The sequence below is a fragment of the Caloenas nicobarica genome, chromosome 1, assembly GCF_036013445.1.
Source record: "Caloenas nicobarica isolate bCalNic1 chromosome 1, bCalNic1.hap1, whole genome shotgun sequence".
NCBI classification, from domain to species: domain Eukaryota; kingdom Metazoa; phylum Chordata; class Aves; order Columbiformes; family Columbidae; genus Caloenas; species Caloenas nicobarica.
This window is the reverse complement of record NC_088245.1, coordinates 29,703,392-29,725,588: the sequence shown is the minus strand read 5'-3', so window position 1 is coordinate 29,725,588 and position 22,197 is coordinate 29,703,392. Positions and strand designations below refer to the sequence as shown.

General features: G+C 41.0%; 1 protein-coding gene across 2 annotated transcripts in view; it reads right to left on the bottom strand.

The window, feature by feature from the left end:
* DOCK4 (dedicator of cytokinesis 4) overlaps window positions 1-22,031 on the bottom strand; it is a 237,028-nt gene extending 214,997 nt beyond the window's left edge. For both annotated transcript variants that reach the window (XM_065633327.1, XM_065633337.1), the window contains exon 1: window positions 21,918-22,031. In XM_065633327.1, coding sequence (XP_065489399.1) covers window positions 21,918-21,954 — 37 coding nt within the window. In that variant the 5' untranslated portion in view covers window positions 21,955-22,031. The remainder of the gene's footprint in view (window positions 1-21,917) is intronic.
* Between the last annotated feature and the right edge of the window lie 166 nt (window positions 22,032-22,197).

Below are 22,197 nucleotides of genomic sequence, written 5' to 3'. Positions count from 1 at the left end.
CCCAAAACTGTATGCAGTTCTGGGCTCCCCAGTACAAGAGACATGGGCATTCTGAGAGTCAAATAAAGGGTTACAAAGATGAAGGACTGCAATGAAGAGCTAAAGAAAACTTGCAGCAAAAAATGTTGGCAAGCAAGGTGTAGTAACTGCATGTTTTTACAGCTTTGCATGATGAATTGCTTGTCAATACTCGCTAAGCATAAATAAAGCTTTATACGACATGTAGTAAAGGAAGGAAAAGAAAAAGTACATTGGAGTCTAACCTATGCTTCCTTGCACTTCTTGGTAGAAAGTGGCAGGGGAAAAAAGACAATAGCAGTAGTAGTGTTTCTTAAAGGATATGCTGTATGTTTGCTGGGGTAAGAGGTTACTTTAAACATGTAAATTCTGCTATGGTTCTGGAAAAGAAGAAAGCACACATTGCTTTCCTTCTACAGAAGCTCAAATTTAGGACAGCTTCCATGTTTCATGAAGGAAAGTTAGATCATTACATTGAGCACTGTCAACTGTAACAATTGTTCTTTGCAAAGAATTTGTAAAAAAAACAGCTGGCATTTATTCCTTCATAAGAAAAAGGCATTCTCATCTCTTACATAAATATTGGCACAGATTGATAAACCCAGACAGGGAAGATCTCTAACAGAGCTCATCTCTACCAGAGTTCCTGTTCCTAAAATACAAATACTCTACTTCATTTTGTCAATCATTTGAATCATCATAGGCACAAACAAGTCTAATGACAGTACTATATGTACACTGACATAGCAAGAAATGCTAGACCCACCAGAAAAAAATTTCTAAAACTAGCATATAGCAGTTTATTCTGTGCAAGGAGAGAAATGCAGGCACAATTTAATTTTAAGAACAAATCTCAGAGCTCTTTTTCCAGGAGTTTTAGAAGCAGTCATTGAAATTAACTGAGAACCCACAGTATCTTCCCTGAGTCTTCACAGCTCTCAGTAATTATTTCTTTTCAGTAGCCTGTTTTTATGAGTTAAAGTGGTTTTGACTAACACTACATTAGTATCACAAAAGTAATTCATAGAGGGAAGAATTTGTGTGCTAATTACCAGAGAAGCTGCCAATCATAAGTTATAATATCTTACCAAAATGACTCATTAAAACAATATATCTACTTGAAGTAACTGTAGTAAAATTTTCCCAGATATCCAGTTTTAAATCACATTTCTGAGTTATTAAAAATAAACTTTTTAAAATAAAGCTACATACGTTTGTTCTTACAGTAAAAAGCTAAGTTTTCCCCTCTTTTTCTCTCGCTTAAGTAAGCTCAAGTATTACTTCAGATTCACAAGTCATTAAAAAAAGAACAAAATTCACTAACTTCCAAATTCATTTAGACTAACTGAAAGCTGTAACAATGTGTTTTGTGTTATGTGAAATGTGGAAAGATGACTACTTCTCAAAGTGAGATGGCCCATGGTAGGTCTTGATTCCTCACATGCCAGACTGCCACAGGGCTCAACCAGGGCACTCTAACATATTCAATTCCCATCCACTCCCATATAGCAATGTTCCAACGTTTACACTGCACACCACATACAGCCCTCAGCATATATACACTTCAGATTGTATAGTCCAGTATGCAGTGGAAATTTACTTAGAATTAATTACATGTAGCTTATGCAAGTGCTTTGACAGCATATCCAAAGCTTTCTCAAGTTCAAGTCTTAAGTGCTCTCATATCAGGACTCAAATTCTTCATTTTCCTAAACTTCCTCAGCAATTACCCAGTGCAGCCTCAGGCCAGACTATCCATGCTGACATGACAGAATGATGGACGGAACTGAGGTAGCTCTCAAAGTATGCTTTACACCTATCTGCTAACGTTTTGTGAATGCAGGTACAAAAAACATATATATAAGATGTGTGGCCAGTTTAAGGTATGTATGTTGGGTATGGATGAGGGTAGAGGTCTCTAGACCACAGTAGACGCCATTATTTCTACTACAATAGAACCTAAAGGCCTCAGGACTCCAGCGTGCTAGACACTAAATATATTTAATGACAGCTTTTCAGCCACTGCTACTGATGTGCTCTGAGAACTCTAAAAACTATTATATAAAAATAACATGCTGTATTTGAGTCAATAATTTGAAGTCTTCCCCATACTTTTTGAATCAAAGGATATTTCAAATGCTTTTCTTGGTACAAGCACACACTAGGAAGAACTGCCTTTGCAGCTACTTTCCATCATCTTCCAAGCTGGTACCGTGAGGGGTCTGAGGGAAGGCAGGCACACATGTACCTCAGTGCTTGCCAGGCAAGACAGAACACAAGCAACAAGAGGACATCTGCATCAGACCCAGGCTTTCATATATGCACCAGAGTGGTGAGAGCATGTGAACAAGATAAAAACCCAAACAAGTTAGCACAAGGAGTCCTGGACAGGCACCTGCCTGTTAATCAGTCTGTTTTCACTTCCCCTCCTGCAGCTCCTGCCTGAGATGCTTCCACTTTCACAGCTCCAAGCTTCAACTTCCCCAAATCAGTCTGGTTGTCTTCTTGTCACTAACTCTCTCCACACTGACCTTCTGCAAGGCATGCAAGAACTTGAAGAGTAGGGCTTCTCAGCTCAGGCTACAAAGGGCAACAGCAGCCCAGGACACCAGTAGTGCACAAAGTGCCCACAGAAGATCAAACCAGAGCACCTGCATTCCCAGTCAGTCACAGCCAGACAGACCAGATGTTACATCCCCCTGTGAAAAGGTGAAAAATCTCATCTCCACTGTCCAGTACTTCAAGGTAGCTCATAAAGAGGCTGCTGCTAAACCACAGGCAACAGGTGCTGCTCCCATGTCTTTTATCTTCCCACATCTGGGGGCCTAAGCAGGCTTCAACTGCCAGATGCAGAGCTTCCTCATAACCCTTCTTCACAAATCCTCCTTCCAGTGCCTCCAAGTCACCTCTCTCAAATACTTCCCTTGACAGTTTCAAGTTCCCATGTTTAAATGTCTGCTCTCTGGTTTCATCTTGTCAAATTCAGGGCTTTTTTCCATACAATTTGTCACAGCAAACAAATGCAATGAAGATTTATTCAGGCACTTAAACTGTACTGGGCACAATGACTTAAGAACCAAGACCACTCTCTCCAGAGTACACAAAAACGATCAGTCACGTGTGGCACCTTCATGTCACGTTTAACATGGCATGATAAAGTCAACAAGGCCAGGTTGGATGGGGCTTTGAGCAACCTGGTCTTGTGGAAGGTGTTCCTGCCCATGGCAGGAGCATTGGAACTAGTTGATCTTCAAAGTACCTTCCAAGCCAAAGCATTCTATGATATGAACTGTCAAACCTTTAAGCCAGAATAAGACTAAGTCTTTCTCCAGGGGCAGTGTCTGGAGAATACTGATCCTGTTTCTTCTTTTGATAACCTAACAAGGTATGGCAAACAAATGGTCAGTTGTCAATCCAACTGTTACTACACCTAACTGCTTTTGATATTGATAGTATCTCTTGTCCAAATGCTTAAGACTGAAAAGGTTAAAAGAAAACAAGACAAAACTATGCATTCCATCACAGAATTTCCAATTTTATGCATTTATTTTTATAAATAAGGCCCTAAATTAACTGGGCTTTATGTTGATTATTTATAAGTTGGAAACAAAATACTAATTTTCCCCATCACCTTTTTAAATTCTTCCTAGCAGACATTTGTCAAAATCTATCCAGGCTAAAGCCCAAATATCCCGAGCACACAGCCAGTTTAAAAAGTAAGTAAGTAAATCTCTGAAGAGCTTAGATGCTCTAGCTCTTTCTTTAAAGTATATCAAGAAAAGCTGCTATTTGTTATCTTAATCCAGATACCACCACTTCAAACTTGCAGCAGCACACTGCTGGCATGCAGCAATCACTACTTGGTGACAGACTGTACACCATTAAACAAAAAATAATCTCCATTTGACACTGAAGACCAGCTGACAGCATGTGATTTGCACAAGACACTAATAGTAAACAGGTCAAAGTGGTAATGTTTTCCTCAACTGATCTTTATAATATACAATTATTATACAGTATTTGCCACTTGGGAAATAGAAACTATATAAACAGGACACAACACCAGAAATCTTACAGTGGAATCTGCACAACCATGTCCTGATGCCAGACCCCATCATCCCAACACAACCCATACTTTTTCACATGGTGGAATGTGTAGGCATTCAACCCTCTTCATAGACCCTGTGCCTCACAGGCCAAAGTTCCCACTCAGACAGATTGCAGTGACTTGGCAGTGCCAAAAAAGCAATAAGGCCAGCTAATAACATCACACTTGTCCAGCTGATACTGCAAATGTGAGCATAGATTACTATATTTAGACCAAAACCATATCCAGTGCCTGCTTACCGTACTCTCTTCCCCTGCCCAAACAAGCAGCATAAACAGCCCAGGTAGTCAAGCCACCTGTTGGAAGATGCCATTTTGTGCACACCTGTTAGAAGATACCATTTTGTGCAGGTATTACAGAATGCAATGGAAGCAAACACCAAAACAAAAGCAAATGTTCAACCACCTGCACAGCTTCTGCAGTATGCCACCCTATTCACTCAGGTAGGCCAAGCCTGGGAGAACACCAAATGCATTCATTAGTCTCCAGGGACAGATGGAGCAAAAGCTGAGAAGATGAGACCCTCTTTTACCAGGATGATGAGCTACACTCAGCAACACTTAGATATATGGATAGCAGTGCTAGGTACAGCTGCATTCTGAGCAGCACAGTACCACCAGGAAATTGCAGAGACACCACATGCCTTCACACAACTGATGCTATGAACACTCCCTGCAACATGGGTCCTGTTGGGACGGGCTGGAAGTGTCATGGCCTCATGTTTCAGCTAGGTATGGCTTACCCAGGGCAGTCTTCAGATGCAATGGAAAAAAAGCAGAAGACAACTTTTTTGTTCACATGATTAACGCATTTAAAAGTACAACATAAAAACAGTCCATTGTCATTTGTACTGATACCAGAAGTAATTTAAGATTTTTCTATTTTAAAATTCAGTGCCTTAATAACCATGTGCACCCAAATCAGCATCAGGGTTGTACCTGTTGATAAAAATGAGGCTGAAACTGTAGAAACTTATAGCAGCATTTAGCAGAGTGACAAGTCAGAGCAGCCAACCCTTTTTCTTTAGTTATCATCCAGCCACAGACATAACTCCTGAACTATCTCAGCTATGTCAGAGGATACAAGCACACAAGCTTTCAGTCAGCAGTGACAGTCTGCTTTTCAGTGTGCTGCTTTACAAACCCCACACTGAGGTCATGTAATTTGGACATAGTCAATGAGCAGATAAGTAGTAGATGTGGGAATGTAACTCATTACTGGAGACTCTCCATTCAACACTGCAACCATATCAGGCTATTGAGGGATTCATACTTGAAAGGATTTACCATTAAGTCTCTGATTCAGATTTACGATCCATGGTTTTTTTCCCCTCAGTTTTTCATCTTGAAAAGATACGAACAGGGACAAAGAACTAAAGCTGCATCTTTTGACAGTTTAAGCAATACTGTCACACCTCAGTAGCTACCTGGACATTTCCCAGTGGGGATAACCACCAGGCTCATGCAGCACAGGAAAGCTGCAGTGTGACTAAGTGGAACTATGCAGCTGCCATTGTGTCTTACAGTCTGACATGTATGAGCCAGGTTGAGGAACACAAGCATGGAGGTGCAGAAGCCATCATCCTCTGCTCTTTTCCAACATACCCATGCTTGAATGGCTAATGAAAATTCAAATAGCTACAAGAACCACAAAGACCCCCAAGCAATCTACAATGCAGACCATACCCCTTTTTTTTTTTTTTACAAAATGCAATGCCAAGATGCCAGAAAAATGAACAAAACCTACATTTACAAAGGGAATGGAAAAACAGAAGCAGGTGGTCAAGTTGTTAAGCTGGCAGAGCATTTGGACAGTAGCCGAATGGCCTGAATTCAGGCTTTAGTAAGGTCACCAGTGTCTCCCACAATACACACAGCTGCATTACTCAATATTTGTGATAAGAAAACAGAAAGCACTTTCAAATACACATTTAAAATTACAGAAGTGAACTACATACAGAAGAGAATAGACATTTAAAACATTAAGATTATGTATTGTGATTTGTCACTAAAAAGACCACTTCATAAATGTTACAGGGATTCATAATAACTTCTGCTGCACACAGTTCATTACGAAACAGGCTTGACTCCTATCACTCTGCAACAACCCTTTGTGATGCAGTACTGGTACACACATACTCACACACTGTTTTGTAACTAAAAGTGCCTGCCAGCAGCACCAGAACACTTCAAGCAGCAGCCTCAAAAAAACCCCTGCAGTGTGCAATCAACCTTAGTTCAACTAAATCACACTCATTCATCACTTTCTACACTTCTGAACAAATACGTACTCTCCATTTTATTTAATAAATTGTATTTTTGGTACACAAATTCTGCTAGTCTCTACATTTCACTGAGCTGAAATGAGGTGGCACAGACAATACAGGGAATGCTAGTTTTGTACAGCGAACAAAGCATTTCTTCTAAGGCCAAATGAACATGTCATTTAATCAGGATTGTTTTGCCACTTGAAAGTTCACTTACAAATGAAATTCAAACTTGATTCCCATAAGCAACAGGACACTGACAGAATCCACTATCTTGGTAAAGCAGCATTAACGATTAACATCTTATCGACATCAGTATTGCCTACATCTTTCAGAATCAACCACTATCTGTCACCTGTAGGTCACATAAGCAACCACGTCTTCAAGGTGCAGCTAAATGTTGCCTATTCCTAGTTAATGCATTAGCACCTCAATGGCTAAAGCCCATAACACAGGAAACACCATTACCCTGTGAGCTCTCAATTCAAGCACTCTTATTTGCTCACAATTAAACAGCAAGCTGAAAGTTTCCAAGCAGCCTTCTAGAAGTGACAATTTTATATGTTCAGGAACAGCTCATTCCAAGAGCAGCAAGCCCTTACTTAGCACCACAGGACAAGGACTTTTGATCAGCCCAAAGCTCATTAGCAACATTCAAGAATCTCTCAGTCGTTATCTAGCAAACTAAAACCTGCGTGACCTACAAACTAAGATAAATACAACTGATTACGGAAAGCTCAAATCTAAGGTCCTTACCTAAAACCACAGAACTACACAAGATACCATGAAAATTCAAGCTGAATCAAGCACTTCAAAATCTTGACATGGTCTTGTTTCTGAAGTGTGCTTTAATAAGATCCAATTAGCACCACAAGTAATGTTATATATCCTTTCCAAACTGCAATCCCTGACAGCACATTGCCCAGAACGGCTGCCCAGAAGACCTGCTCCCCCAGAGTCTCTCTTCTGTAAGTTGTGCAGCAAACCTTAATTACAACTTCCCAACTGGACAGGCAGGCAGCAGATGCCACAAAGAGGCCATCAGTGGAGCATAAAGAAAGCTTCTCACAAAGCTTCCCACATTTCATATACCTTTCACTACAGTACATAACTGCTCCTCGCTCTCTGTGCCTGATTACCAGCTTTCCCCTCTGTCAGTTCACTAGTAAACCCTCTTCTAAATCCCACTTCATGACCTGATAAAAGCACATGGCAATTCTGACCTCTCTGCCCCGCCTGTCAACTTAGGCTCCATGATCCCTCAATCCAGTCTCTTCTTCCTAAGCCTAGTACTGACCACCCTGCGTTTGCAAAGTTTAACTTCCCAGCACATCTCTGCCCAAGTCTCCATTTCCCACTGAACCTGCTGCAGCAACCTGCAAGCTTCCATATTAAAAAACCTCTAAAAATTACATATAGAAATACATAAAATGTTTTCAGTTCACTTCATGATTTATAGCAATTCACTTTTGCAAGATTAACAAAACAAATAGTTTTTATATAAAAACATTTTGTAAGTAACCACAAAACTACTGGCATAAGATATTTGTATGCATCTCCATGCAACTGTACTGATAAATTTTTCATATTATCAGAAACCAACTAATTTAGCCAGAAACTTTTGTTATACAGAAAGGATCATATTATTTGGAAGAAGCACATGGGTAATTTAAGCAGGGGGAAGGGTACAAGTTCTGGTTCTAAATGATTATTGGAGTGGCTGTCAGAGGAGCCAAGTGCCAGAAGACACTGCCAAGTTGCTATTCACCCACACACACGAGTGTATAATGCTGACTTGAAGACAGCTCAATATGAGATTACAAAACAAGTTGTATTAAATCCTGCTCCATCTCTAAGCTTGGAGAATTCAGGATATTTCAATCAGGTATGCTATACCATTTATGTGCTGCCACACTTCACACTGGCAGTGTCAGAGCTTCATGTGCGGCATGTGAAGCTGCAGCATTCCTCTGCCTCCCAGGGGCCTGCACCACATACCAGAGGGTGCAGGAATGCCTTCACAGTCATTAAGTCAACATCCATACAGAAATTTAGCTAGTTCTTAATATACTAGAAAAAGTCAAAGAATTTTATGGCTGAACTATACACTGGTGAATTTCTGAAGCTCAACCTTTATAGAGGAAGAAAAATGACCACATGATGGAATTCAGTATCCAGCCTTTGGAACTAAAAAGCAGCAAAGCCAGACCTGCTCAAACAGGTTTCCTATTAAATATAGATCTGAAGAGACCTAGCTATTCTCTTCCAAATCACTTCTATATTTTATCATTAAACTTTTATTTCTACAAGACATCACCCATTAAGTACTTCCTTTCTCAAACTGATATTGTAGATTTGTAAAAAAACCAAAACATCAAGTAGTATGTATACAGCTGTGAAGGCTAAGTGCCAGCTATCTTTGCAAAAAGCAGCAGTAGTACTGATGCCTGATAACAACCACATGCCCCTTAAATTTTAAAGGTAGTTCAAGGATTCAAGATTTCAGGGGGGAAAAGTAAATATTGACATTTTCAGACAAGTTACATAACTTAGGATCATCTGTAGAACTTCTCATAAAGAGCATCTGGATCTGAGCTATCCCAATGTTTCAGACATAATAGCTGGTTTTTTTCTCCCCTTCACCTCCCAGTTCATTGTAGTAGGGTTGAACAGCAGGGACACACAAATTCAAAATCTTGTGTGAAAACTGGCTGAAAACACTCAGCAATTGGAAGTGTCATAAGCAAGGTGACTTGGAAAAATACATACACATGTTAAGTATCACATTCTACTCCCTATTCTTTTGTATTTCTGTACAGCAAGCACATCCACCACACACTTCCAGGTGTGTTTTACATTAAAGAATGCTTTGAACACAGTAAAATTCAGTCCACAACTACTCTAACAAGAAGGGGAAAACATCCAGAAAATGCCTCCAATGTGATTAAAATTATGTGATGCCCTATCTTTATAGCTGCTGTACCAGCAAAGTTGTGAAGATGCTGTTTCACATTTAAAAGACATTGAAAAGTCTTGTATCCCCATAGATCATAGGCAAATCAAACAATTCCTGTGCTAGAAGGTGCTTGTTATGTGTCCAAAACTGATTTTGGTGCAAAATAAACATTGCATAACTGAAAGTATTTTCTCTAAGCTTGAGATTTTGGACCTGAAGAAATGGACAGAAATCAGGGAAAGGAGCTCAGTGACAGGGGACAAGAAGCAAAAGAACAGGACACAACTGTGGTACTGCAGGATGCCCCAGGCATTCCACTAAGTATTTCCAGGAGGGCTGTCAGAGATATTTGCAGCAAAGGAGAAAACAGGACAAGACTAGTAGAAATAGTTAGAAGGAACAACTGCCAAGGCTTTTTCCTCAGAATTATCCCCAGAACTATCCAGAATGAAGCAGCAATGGCAATGCTTAAGAGCCATCCTCTTATGAAGAACAGCAGTTCTCATTAATCTTAGGGTATTCACATTCTCATATCAACCACATTATGTGTTATCATTATAAAGTATGTATTTTGATCATGTTTTTTTCTTTCCCATATTACTATATTGAAATGACTCAAAGTTTACCTGTTTAAGTTCCAGATACAGCAATGAGACACAGACCTCTCAAAAGGACGTTATACTTCTAACATCTGGGTTCATTTTACTTCATTACTTACATCTTGCTGCTGTATGTTTACCAGTTCTTGGTTCTGTCATTGTTCTACCTTATTCCAAAAGTTTTGCTCTATGGTGAAATTAGACACATTTCAAATCCACAAAACTGAAGTTGCACCTTTAGAGTTTTTAGTTTCCAATCTTGTGACACTCAAACTGTTTATTTTAGCAGCCTACTCGGAGCTGACAAGAACCAATCCCAACCTAATGTCCAAAATATGTCCTTGGACAGTTCTGCTTGATGCATATGGAGACAGAGCTTGAGTTAGCAAGGACAGGCAATTGCTTACTAAGCAGCCTCTAAAATAGGAAAGCACTTACTGCCATGCTAGTCAAAGTGCTCAAATTAAGACTGTACCTAAAGAGCAGCAGCAAACAGGAGTAACAAAATTTGTAAAAGTTTTAGAGCCCACAATAGGTTCAGTAAACAGTACACTCATGAATCCAGGGCAGAGAAGACACGCAATTAATCTACTTCAGCTCATTACTTGTTCCCATCCTTTGAAAACAGTCATATACTCTTGACAGGCCAACTAAATTCCACAGACTGTAGCTATTACACCTCACCTGCTGTACCTGTGGGTCTGACCGAGCGAGGCAGCTCCCGTTGCAGCAGGGCCGGCAGCTGCCGTGACCAGCCAGCCACCCCTCAGCAGCCAAGGAGGCTGCTGCCCTCAGCGCCCCGACCCCGCAGCCTCACCCTGTGCCCAGGCTCCATGACGAGCTGAAAGCCCTGGCACTTGGCAGCACCAGTATGGCACAAGGAAACACCAGTTTACTGTGGCTGCAAAGCACTTCATGCAAGACACATGAAGCCATCTCTTGCACTGCCGGCTGCACCCTCCTTGCCTCCCCCATGCTGGCACACGCGCTTTGGTAGACAATCCCAGCCCAGCTAGAGGTGCTGATCCAGGAGAGATCCCTTCCAGCCAAATAAGTGATTCGTTTCCAGCCAGATCAGCCCTTCTCAACTGTTCATCACAGAAGCTGTCACAAGGGAGCAGAGAGAAGCGCATGGGCCAGAGCTGGGTGGGCACAAAGGCTGGCCTGGGCACAGGCATGCTGGTCCCCACACAATTACATTCTGCCCAAAGCTTCCCCACACACACTCAAGACAATATGCTGTTCCAAGTTTCCTGAATTGCTTTAACATATGGCACTGTAGCTGTGCATATTCCCACCCTATGCAAATACCATATTTTTACATAAAACCCCCTATTTGTAGTCTGCAGAGTGCTTTTGAGGTTTCACATAAGGTATGTAAAAACATGAATGGCATTTTACAGAGGTCATTAAAAAAGCCAAACCTATGACAGTTCTGAAAACAATAAATCCACTTCATAGATTAACCAAAAGATTCTAGCTTGCTAGTTTAAAATAGTCCATTTAACACTTACCAGCGAAGTAGGTTTATTCTGGACTTCTGCTTCTCCAAAAGCGAGCGCCTCCCCATCAGTGCAGTCCCTTTCTACTCTGTCATTATTTTGCTGAGGAACCCACAAAGAGGCAGAGCACGCTGACAGCAACCGCAGATCTTTATCTGCTGTACAACCACATTTACACCCCAATTATGATGCTGTTAACTGGCTGCTCAAAGAGAGAGATAGAGGCAGTATTTCTCAATATAAATTCAAACAGATCTTTGTAAGAACCATCATGAAAACCTATGCGATTTCTCTAATGTTCCAGTTGCACTTTGTTTACTAGATTATATTTTTCTATCACATTGGGAAAGGAGGGACCTACATAATTTGTGCATGTTTAATATGACAACTAACCTTTGTAGTTTCCTCAGCCATCTTTAAAACTAGTGATATTTAGTATAACTATTAAACACACATTTTCAGAGGCATTGCTATTTAAGCCAAAGCCTATTCAGTAGAACAGACTCTTTGCACAAGTGAAGCTAAGAAACACTTTCTTTTGCATGCATATATGCTAAAACCCAACAATTTTCAATCTTTAGTGCTTCCTAGCACATTTCCTGAATGTAAACAAGCACTTGAGCTTGAAGATACAAAAAGTAGTGGATGTGGTCTAGTGCTGAGCAACAGACAGGGAGCAGGAGCAAGACTTACTCCACTCATCCTTCACACTGCCAGGAAGCCAAAGCTTTTCATCGAGGGAACAAGTTTTAAGATACTACTTCTTAAAGCACATTATAATTGCTCAGGTTGAGACAAAGCTACTATTTATATCTAAAAATAAAAAAACCCCACACCAAACCAATAGTATTTTCCAGAAGCAACCACTGACAGCAGCTTAAAAAGAAAAAGTCCAGGTGGCTGTGGAGGGATTTCCATGTTACCCTGCCTCCAAAAGGAAAGGCCATTACCTCAGATTCCTCTGAATATTGTTTATCATGTTACATCTCCAAATACTATCTCCAAAGAAGATTAAATTCCAAAACTAACAGTTGCCTCACATACAAGAACACATCCTTTCCCCCAAAAAATACATATTTTTCTGACATTTTACCTGTTTTCAGCATCTGTTACTATGCTTTTTCAATTAATTGGTGGAAACAAATTGTTCAAAGTCTTTGTGTAATTAAATCATTACAAAAAGCCTAACTTGTATGCAGAAAACAGACAAGTCTTTTGTCTTCCAATGTGATCCGCAAAAAAAGAAAAACAGTTCAAGTTATTGATTTTAGCTTTCCAGTTATGCAAGCAACTGGAGAATCTGTAACCTGAAATGCTTACTATTGTCACTGACATTTTCCCAGGACAAATACAATGGCAAAATACATGCAAGCAGATATCTCCACCTTTACCTACTTAACCTGGCAAGTGATAGGAATAAGCCCATTGGTTCAACACAGCTGCACTCAGAACTACATCTGCCCCATAAGAATTTTAACTTTCAGGTCTTGTTATTCCAAGTGGAAGAAAGGATATCATGAAGTAATATCATTTTGGCTTGAGTTATAATTAGCTATTAAATTTTTTTCTGATATGGGCGGGTGGAGGAAGAAAAGTAAGTATAGCTCCAGTAATGAACTCTGGACAGAACTGACACATGCTCTCTGACACTGAAATAGAATAGAGATCTTCTGCTTCCCACCTTAGGATTTCCTTTTTTTGTCTGAAGTTTTACAGACCAAAAAAAAAAAGGAAGGAAGCTGGGGGCAGTGGGGGAAGGTAGAGGAATAGAGAAGAGACAGATAAGTGAAGAATGTTTAAGACATTTCCACTATTAACCACAAAATAACACAGCAGCTCTGCCAGCTGTTGTCCACTAAATTGTTTCAAAAATACATGCTCAGATTTCTTTTTTCTTTATCATAGTAACAGGGGAGACAATGTTTACACCAGAAGGAGCAATTCTGAGTCATGTGCAAAGGCAGAAACTCCAAGTCAAGCTCCGTATCCTCACTGTACTAACAGACCTAGTACAGAAAAGGAATGACACAGACATGGAAAGAGGCACACTCCTTTGAGGTACAAAATTTTAGCTAACTTTATTCCTTGGAAAAAAAAAAACCCACACACTAGCATCACTCCCCCCCCCAAAAAAAATAGTATTTACAACCTGTGACCCACCTCTATACTGCTTAATTTCAGGGAGTGTACCTCACAGTTGCACCTGCAGAATCAGAGGTAATACTATGAACTACTGATAAGTTTCCCAATGCTACTTTTTTTTTTAAAAAGTACACTTAAAATCAAATAGCCATCTTTATACAAGTCTTTTCCTCAGAAAAATAATATTCTATATTTTATGGGCCACATTATCTACAGAAGTATGACTTACTTTATATAAGCACAACTATTTAATACTTACATAGTCTATGACATACCTACAGCTTCGCTAAGGATTAAGCTGTTACCCACTGCTATTTTTATAGTACAATAATGAAATACAATTTCCGCAGCTAACTTTTATCTAACTCTTATAACAAAACAGAGAATCAGAAATACTGGTTCCCCCCAGGCAGCATCTCATACATGCATAGCTCACTACACTACTCTGGAGAAAAGTGAAAATAAGGCTTCATGGAGTCAATATTTGCTTTCTGCACTGCAACCTGTAATTTCAAAGGGTTTCAAAAATGAAACATTATATATGTGGTCAATGACTTATAATTGTAAGGGAAAATGCTTTGTTTTAAAAATAACTAAACAGAATTCAGTAACTTCTATTACAGTAGAACTCCTACTGTGCAGTTGGTGCTCACCTCTTAACCACAGTATATATAAATTCCCATACACTCAATGCAAATTATTCATGAAAATGTGTCAGTACACATCTTTAAGGACTCATTTGCATTTCTAAATAAAATTCAGAAATCATAAGTTCAGTGCAAACAACAACAAAAAAAAATCAAGAAATCCCAAGCGATGGATTTGAAAGGGCATTCCATTTCTTCTCTGCTGCAGAAAGAACTCAAGTTCATTTACCTACCAATTGTCTAAGACCAGGCACCAGCTGCTTCCAGGGCCCTGAAAGGACACACACACTTGAAATCCAGTAACACAGAAAGCAAAACTGAAATAAATTTACATTATTCCTCAAACACTTTAATGAGAGTTTGCAAACTAACAACCCCATTTCAGGATCTATTAACGCATCTACTATTTGCATTTTTCTACACGGAAACTATCAAGAAAACAAAACCAGATGTCCTAGAGAGCTGAGTAAAGAGACTTTACCCACTTTCAGTTGTAATAATTTCGGCTGTTACTATTAACAAAGTAGATAAATAATTGCATGTGAATCTGAAAAAAATTGTCTTGGAGAAAGATGAAAGGTGCAATCAGCATCAGCAGGGTTTTTTCCACTTACATTCGCTCTCCTTCAAGAGCATTTTTTTTTGCCTCATCCCATAAGACTGTGGGGTTTTCTTAATCCTGCAAAACTAAATTTGATTACATCCTATTTCTTACTCAAAACAAAGACAGCAAGCACAATGCATTACACACTGCAAAATCCAAGCTTCTTTCTTTGTCCCTGTAGCACGGTGACTTTCAGAGCTGCAGTGTTTGCAGCTCTCCTATCCACCCTTGAGCATCAGGAAGTTAGATCAGCATTATTTTCAAACTAAACTTTCCAGGTGCTCAAGAATGCAAAGTTGACAAGTTATCTTTAAGTTGCATAGCTGGGAATATGCACTTCAAATAACAAGAAACATGCATTATGAAGAGAAACAACACAACTATCACTTCAGTCTCTCATCACTGTAAAGATCTGAACAATACATTCCTTTAAACATAAGAAAGCAAACTAATGGCAAATCACGGTGTCATTCAAGGATCTTTAGTTGTTCATCATGCACTGTTTTGCTTAACAAGCTCCACTTCTGTTAGCAAGTACAGATCCTAAATTGCATCTCTCACAAAAAAACCTGTCAGACAAGGTGCTTCCAACAGGTTTATGCAAGAAAGAAAATTCAGGAGCCAGCACAGCTGACAAACAGAAGAAATAGTATGGAAAAGGGGTGCAGTTCACTAAGGACACATAAGCAGAAATAATCAGCTGACAAATACAGGATGGAAGAATGACTGTCTAGACAAAAGTATTCCGGAGAAGGATCTGAAGGACTGATCAGCAGTTCCCGACAATATGAGTCAACACAATGCTGTTGCAAAAGGAACAAACATCACACAAGAAATGACAAGCAGACTCTCAAAAATTCTCCTGCTTTACCTGATAAAGCTTTCCTATCCAGTTCTGAACACAGATCAATTGGTTAAAGATACAAACAACATCATCTACAAGGAAAAGATGAAATAACTGGAGTCATTTCACGCAAGGAGACAATCTTGGCAAGTCTTCATATACACATAACACACGCAGAAGGAAAAATACTCCAGTGCTAAACACTTTCTAGTAGTAATACTACTAAACACTGACTATGGAAGTTACAGATGCTCTATTATCAGCATTTCAAAGAACACGCTGGCAAACATCCTTCAGAAGTGATAAGAGTTGACATGGCCTTGACAAAGTGATACAGATTAAATCTCAACTCTTTCTAAACATTTTTCTTATGTTTCTATTGATTATCTCCAGAACAAAAATTAATCCTTTGTATTACATAATGTTAGAAACACTTACAATAAATTAAATGCATGCAACTAAATAAAAAGGGACATCTCCCTCCAGTCTTCTGGCTTCCAAATCACCAGGAAGGGTACAATGGCCACCCCAAAGGCACCCTGCCCAGCTCCTCACAAAAGGACAAATAGCAAGAAAAATTAGGAAAAGCAAAACAGAAGGTTACTCAATGATTTACACAGTTGCATGAAAAAAAAAAATCCCACAGTAAAATTCCAGACTGAAAGTGAAGCAAAACCGTCACATTTCAACCCTTCTGTGCCAAACAGAGGCTTGAAAGGACTTTGAGTTACGTAATTTGTTCCCCTGTACCTTTGCAAAATCAAGTACAAATCCAGTAACACACAACACACCACAGGCAAAGTGTCTCAGAACTAAAGAAATGAAGTGACATCTCCCACAGGTGCAAACTCTGAGAGCACCTTGTCTCAGTTGCTGAATACAGTCAAATGTTGCAAATGATCCAAGCAGTCGAAATGCTCTCAGGATTTTCCCTGATCCCAAGGCCCAAATTATGGAAAACTTTATAGACCAAAACCTACATGGTGAATTACACTCAGAAATTAAAAGGAAACTATGGAATGTGGTAGATAACATGTTCACCTTGAACCAGGCTGTAAATGTGAAACACTATTTTATTCTGAAGCTTCATCACTTCCCTAACCTGCAGCCCAGGAAAGAGATGTGTCAAAGGCAGACACCCTTGCAGCAGTGCAAAAGGCTGCCAATATCTGTGTGGTTGGAATACAATAACCAGTTATAGCTTCCTTGACAGAGAAGTTATGACTCCATCATGTGCTGCCAAAGCTCCCAGAAGCAATTCACAGATTACGTTATTCTATGCTAGATTTAAAAAAAAAAAAAAAGCACATCTTCCCTTTCAGCAAGGAGACCACATTCTCACCTTGACTCCTTATGTAATTTAATTTATTTAATTCACTGTTGTTCCATCATCTTCTGGCTATATTTGACTCAGCTAGTAGCCACACAAGTCCAACACTGAGAATGGTGGCAAAAAAAGCCTCAAAACAGCAAAAGAGGAAGAAAAACAGTGTCATCAGCATACAGCTAACCATGAAATAACATCAGCCTTCAAAAATCTTCCCCAGTAGCTCCAGATATGTAGTGAATAGCAAAGATGAGAACATTCTGGAGGCAGCTGCTAAAAAATGCATTTTAAAAAATCTTGATTTAGTCTTATTTTAAGGCAACTTCACCACTTTATCAACACTTGTTTAAGTTAAGGCTAGTCTTATGACCAAAATGACTTAAAAATCTCAGCCTTCGTATTCTGCTCTCCGACAGAATATAGTCAGTGATTTTTTTTTTGTCCAAAAGCTGTGAGTTGAGATCATGCTGGTTTTGAAAGATACTTGAAGTTACTGCTCATATAGAAGACCAGGAAAATATCTTTATCTGACATCCTAAACTGATGTAAAAGTCTCCATGACAATGTATCATGTATCAAAAACCTTCCTATAGCAAAGACCACACATTTTCCAGCTCAGATAACTAGAACTTGGGGAGTATCTGATAAAATGAGAACAGGCTCCTATTGCCCAAGTGAAGTGAAGGGAGTATTGGTACCCTGCCAGCCTCACTCAGTGTCCCATGGTACCCCACCTTCACCTGCTTGCAGGGGACCAGCCCCACAAGCTGTAACAAGAAAATGAAGATCATCCTCCAACTGTTCATTAGCCAAATGGAGCTCATGAGACCTAAAATGTGCTTTGTTTTGCCCTGCCTCATCCCTAGACAGTTTTAAGGCAGCTTGACAGGACTTTTGGATATAGAACATTACTAGCGGTCGCATTAGTGCAAAGCAAAAATATAAACTGAATTCCAAATAACACTGTGAGGCAGGTTCAACATAGAAGAATGGAAGACATGAAGCCTTCAGTCTTATTTGTACTATTTGGAGATGGATGAAGAGAAGCTGATGAAGTGTTTGTGTTAAACAAAACACATCTATTAGAAGACTAGCACAGTTATTGACAGAGATACAATGTGACATTAACCACACAATAGTCTTTGTCTTTTTGTTGTTGAGCTAAACAAACCAAGCTCATTTACAGTAAACTCAGCTTGCAGTCAAAAAAGCAATTACAGCATGAAGAGAAAGATGCCTCGCTATCTTTCAAGAGGATTGCTAGCAAGACTAGTCTGGCTGCAACCCAGAAGAACAAGACACAAGCCAATTGATTTGGCTTTTGTCTATGTGCTAGTCAATACTGCTCCTGTGATCAACTAATACACCTCCTGTCTTTTTCCTCCTATAAGCCCCAGCTTACAGCAGAAAGTCATTTCATCCTTCTGTTTCTCCATCTATAAAATAGGAGATGGCCACACTTCACACACCTATAGGAAGGCAGATTTACAGCTTAACCACACTAAAAATACCAAGCATTATTTAAACTTGTCTGAGTTAAACTGGTATATTTTGCTGTATGGAATCACTTCAGGATCTGGAATAGCATTCTGCTTATAAATTAGATTATGCATTTGCCAACTGTTAAGTTATTCTCTTTAATATGTCCATCCTAATCCAAGAAATGCCTTCCTGAGAAATGCTAAGAAACTTTGTGCTCAGTAGAAAAAGGTGAATCACCTATGTTCAAGAAAGTATAACTGCATCCTTACAGATGCAGGTAAATCTGCAGATCTGGTGAGACAAAAAGAAAAACTGATCCTCTATATTCAGGCTAACAGAACTTGTATTTTACTCCAAACAGCAGCTACAAGACAATTATGTAGTCCTGTGATTTATTTACTACAGCTAAAAGTTTCCAGTTCGCACGGATCAGTAAGCCACCTTTGAAAGCTACACTTGCTGGTTGCTGCCTGCAGCTCCACAGCCATGCAGTCTTAAATGACTCATTTTAACAAAGGGTTTGGTTATTGTTCTAAACAGCATTGTTCCGTTGGCTTCTAAATTCACATAAAACAGCAACATGGCATTTGTGTAAGCCAACTCAATTTGATGTCTACCAGATTTAGATACTATTAACAGCAAAAAAAAAAATCTTACCTCTCCTACCCCTACATCAGCATACTTTGTGCTAAATACTCCACATAAGTGACCACTGGATCCTTTGTGCAATGCCATCACTAGTCTGACACAACAGCTGAAGGTGTGATTCAAAACGTGGAATTTCAAAGTGAAACACAGAAGTTTAACCTTCTGTTCTGAAAATAAAGATATCAAAACCCAGACAAGAAAACTTTCTCAGAACCAGTAATATTCCAATGCTTAATTCACCTTTAGCATCCTGAAGGATAACAGGTAACTGACAAAACCTATAGCCTTAGAAATAAAAAACCACATAATTGCAGTACAAAGGATGCCACGTTAATGTAATAATGTCCTTCGTTATGACAGCTTGGCTGTCTACTAGGAAATGAACTAGCAGTGTGTCTGCCTACTAGTAAATGAACTCAAAGTCAAGCAACCTGCTCAGAAAAAAAAGCGATTAGGTATTACCAGTGGCTAACGGGCAGAAGCTTAATACAATTAATAATCTTCAAATTTTTAACTACCCCTCAAAGTGGGAATCAGTCAGGCTATGCAGGTGAGCCACAGCCACCTGGTTACCAGCAACCCTTCAGTGCAACCAGGTGGCTGTTGCCTGGTTATTCATCCATTTTGGCATGTCACAGTAGAAATGTGCAGCACGCAGCATGTGCTGCAAAATTCAGATTGAAAATGCAGATGAGGTCTGATGTTGATGCAAGCCCTGAGCTCTTTATACAAAGGATACATATGCTTGGTACAACTAATCAGGATTCTCAAAGGGGTTTTATAACACACCCATTTTACCAGGGCAGATAAATACATCAGTGTTTAAAAAAAACCAAAAAAAACCCACCACACACTGTTTGGAAACAATCTCATCACTAAAAAGAAAATACATAAGCAGGTCTGCAGTGCAAAATGCAAGTTTGATCTACAAAATCCACTTCGTGTGAAGTTTAAAGAATTATACAGCAATATACAACTCTTTCTCTTGCCTCCCCTACCACTGCTGTAGAGCACAATAGCTTATACAATAATTGGGTGTGAAGACTTTGCAGACAGCACTCATCATGCAGGTGAGTGAGCACATAGCATAAAACACGGTTCAAGAGAAAAATTAAATTACTTTAGATTGGTATTTCAACATTTTGCAATGGTCATACCAACTGTGATATCACCCCCATCCTAGGGGTATAGAGAACCCAAATTGAACAGTGGCCTTTTGTTACTGTGTTGAATAGCCTTTGGAAGGCAAATCACAGAAAACCATGGAACAAATTTAAATAAAAAATAAGCATCTTTGTGTGACTATATTATATATACACAAATAAAGAGGATCTTTGTAGCGAACCACATTTGCCTACTATTGAGAAATTGCAACTGTATCTCTTTAGCAGGCATAAGATTTCAGTGCCACCAGCCCTGGAAGTGGGGGAGAGCTGGACAGTGATCCATGTGCAAGTACCTGCAAAGGTTTACTAAACATAAAAAATATTATTTAATGGATATCACTTGTTTAGCAGCTGGGGGATAGTCATTCAAATAAGTGGAACAGTGTTTAGCTGCTTGTTTTCAGTATTGGAAGAGATGCTCCATAGTGATTTTTAGCTCATAAATCAGGAGGGAAAAAAAACAGACTAAGAGGAGGGCTGCAGCTTGAAATACTTGACTGCTAATATCCAGCATGCCATTCCAGGGAGCCCCAGAGTGGTTTTTAAGCTTCTGCCCATCCTTGTAAAAAAAGGCGGGTGGTAGGGCTAATCAATATCTTGCAACCCAGCTGTGACCTGGCAAATAAAGAAGTCAAGAACATAAATCCCATCGATGATGTCTGTAATTTAATGTTCGGAGGACGGCAACATCTGGGACCAACTCCAAGTGGGACGGAGCGGCCCCGCACGGCGCCGGCTCCTGCGCTCGCCGGAGCGCTGCTACAAACACACACAAAAACAAAGGAGGGCTCCGCGCTCCTCCTGCTTTTCCCGTAATATACACAATTCCGCGTTCAAACACGACGTAAACAAACAGAAAGCTGCTTACTACGCTAGTAGGTCTGTGTAACAGTTCAGCTGTGTCAGAGGGGACTATTGTCCGAGACGAGCCACCAGAGCTCACCGAGTATTGGCGGTTTTAATAGGTGGTGTCAAAAAAAAAAAAACAGAGTGAACCTTCCTGATCACTTCGTAAGTCACATCAGGGGCTCCAGAGCCCTGCACCGGGCAGAGTTCAATACAGAGGCAGAGAAGCGCGGCTCCCACAAGAGACACTTTGTCTGGTTTCCACTAAAGCAGCGACAAAACCCCCGACGCGCGAACAATGCCCGCGGCCCCGCTCCTGCTCCTCCTCGGGGCGCCGCCGCCACAGACCGTCTCCCCGCCGGGCCACCGCTCCCGGCAGTATTTTTTAAGGCTGCTTTGTTCCCTGTGAAAAACCAACCTTTCCACCCAGCGCCCGCCTGGGAGGCGGGTGACCGGCCCCATCTCCGGGCAGCGAGCAGAGGCGCTGCAGCCCGCGGCTCGGCCACCGGCCGCCTTTTGTTGCGCCTCTGGGGAAGGGACCGCTCTCCCGCGCCCCGGCGGGACCGCCGACCCTCGCCGCGCAGAGGGGGCGACACGACCGCTCGCAGAGGCAGGGCGCTGCCCACACTCCCGCGGCAGACACCAGCAGCCCACGCCAGCCCCGCGGGACGAGCCCGCTCCGCCGCGGGATGCGCTCCCCGCCGGCAGCGCCGCTCCTCGCTCCTCGGCCCCGCGCTGCCCCGCTCGCCCTCTCTCACTCACCCACGCCGTACTTCTCGTGCTCCGTGGGTATCCACATGCTCGCGACGTGCGGGCCCCCGCCAGCCCCTCCGCTGGCAGCGGCGGTGGCCGGCGAGCGCGTCCGCTGCCCGGCTGCTCCCGCTGCCCCTCAGCCGCGGCTGCCCGGTCCCGGCCGCGAACTCATTGTTCTGCCGGGCGGGCGGACCGACTGACTGCGGCGCGCCCGCCGCCAGCCACTTATATGCCCCGTCCCGCTGCACGCCGGGGAACGTAGTGCCTCGGCGCGGCCGCGCCCCTCGTC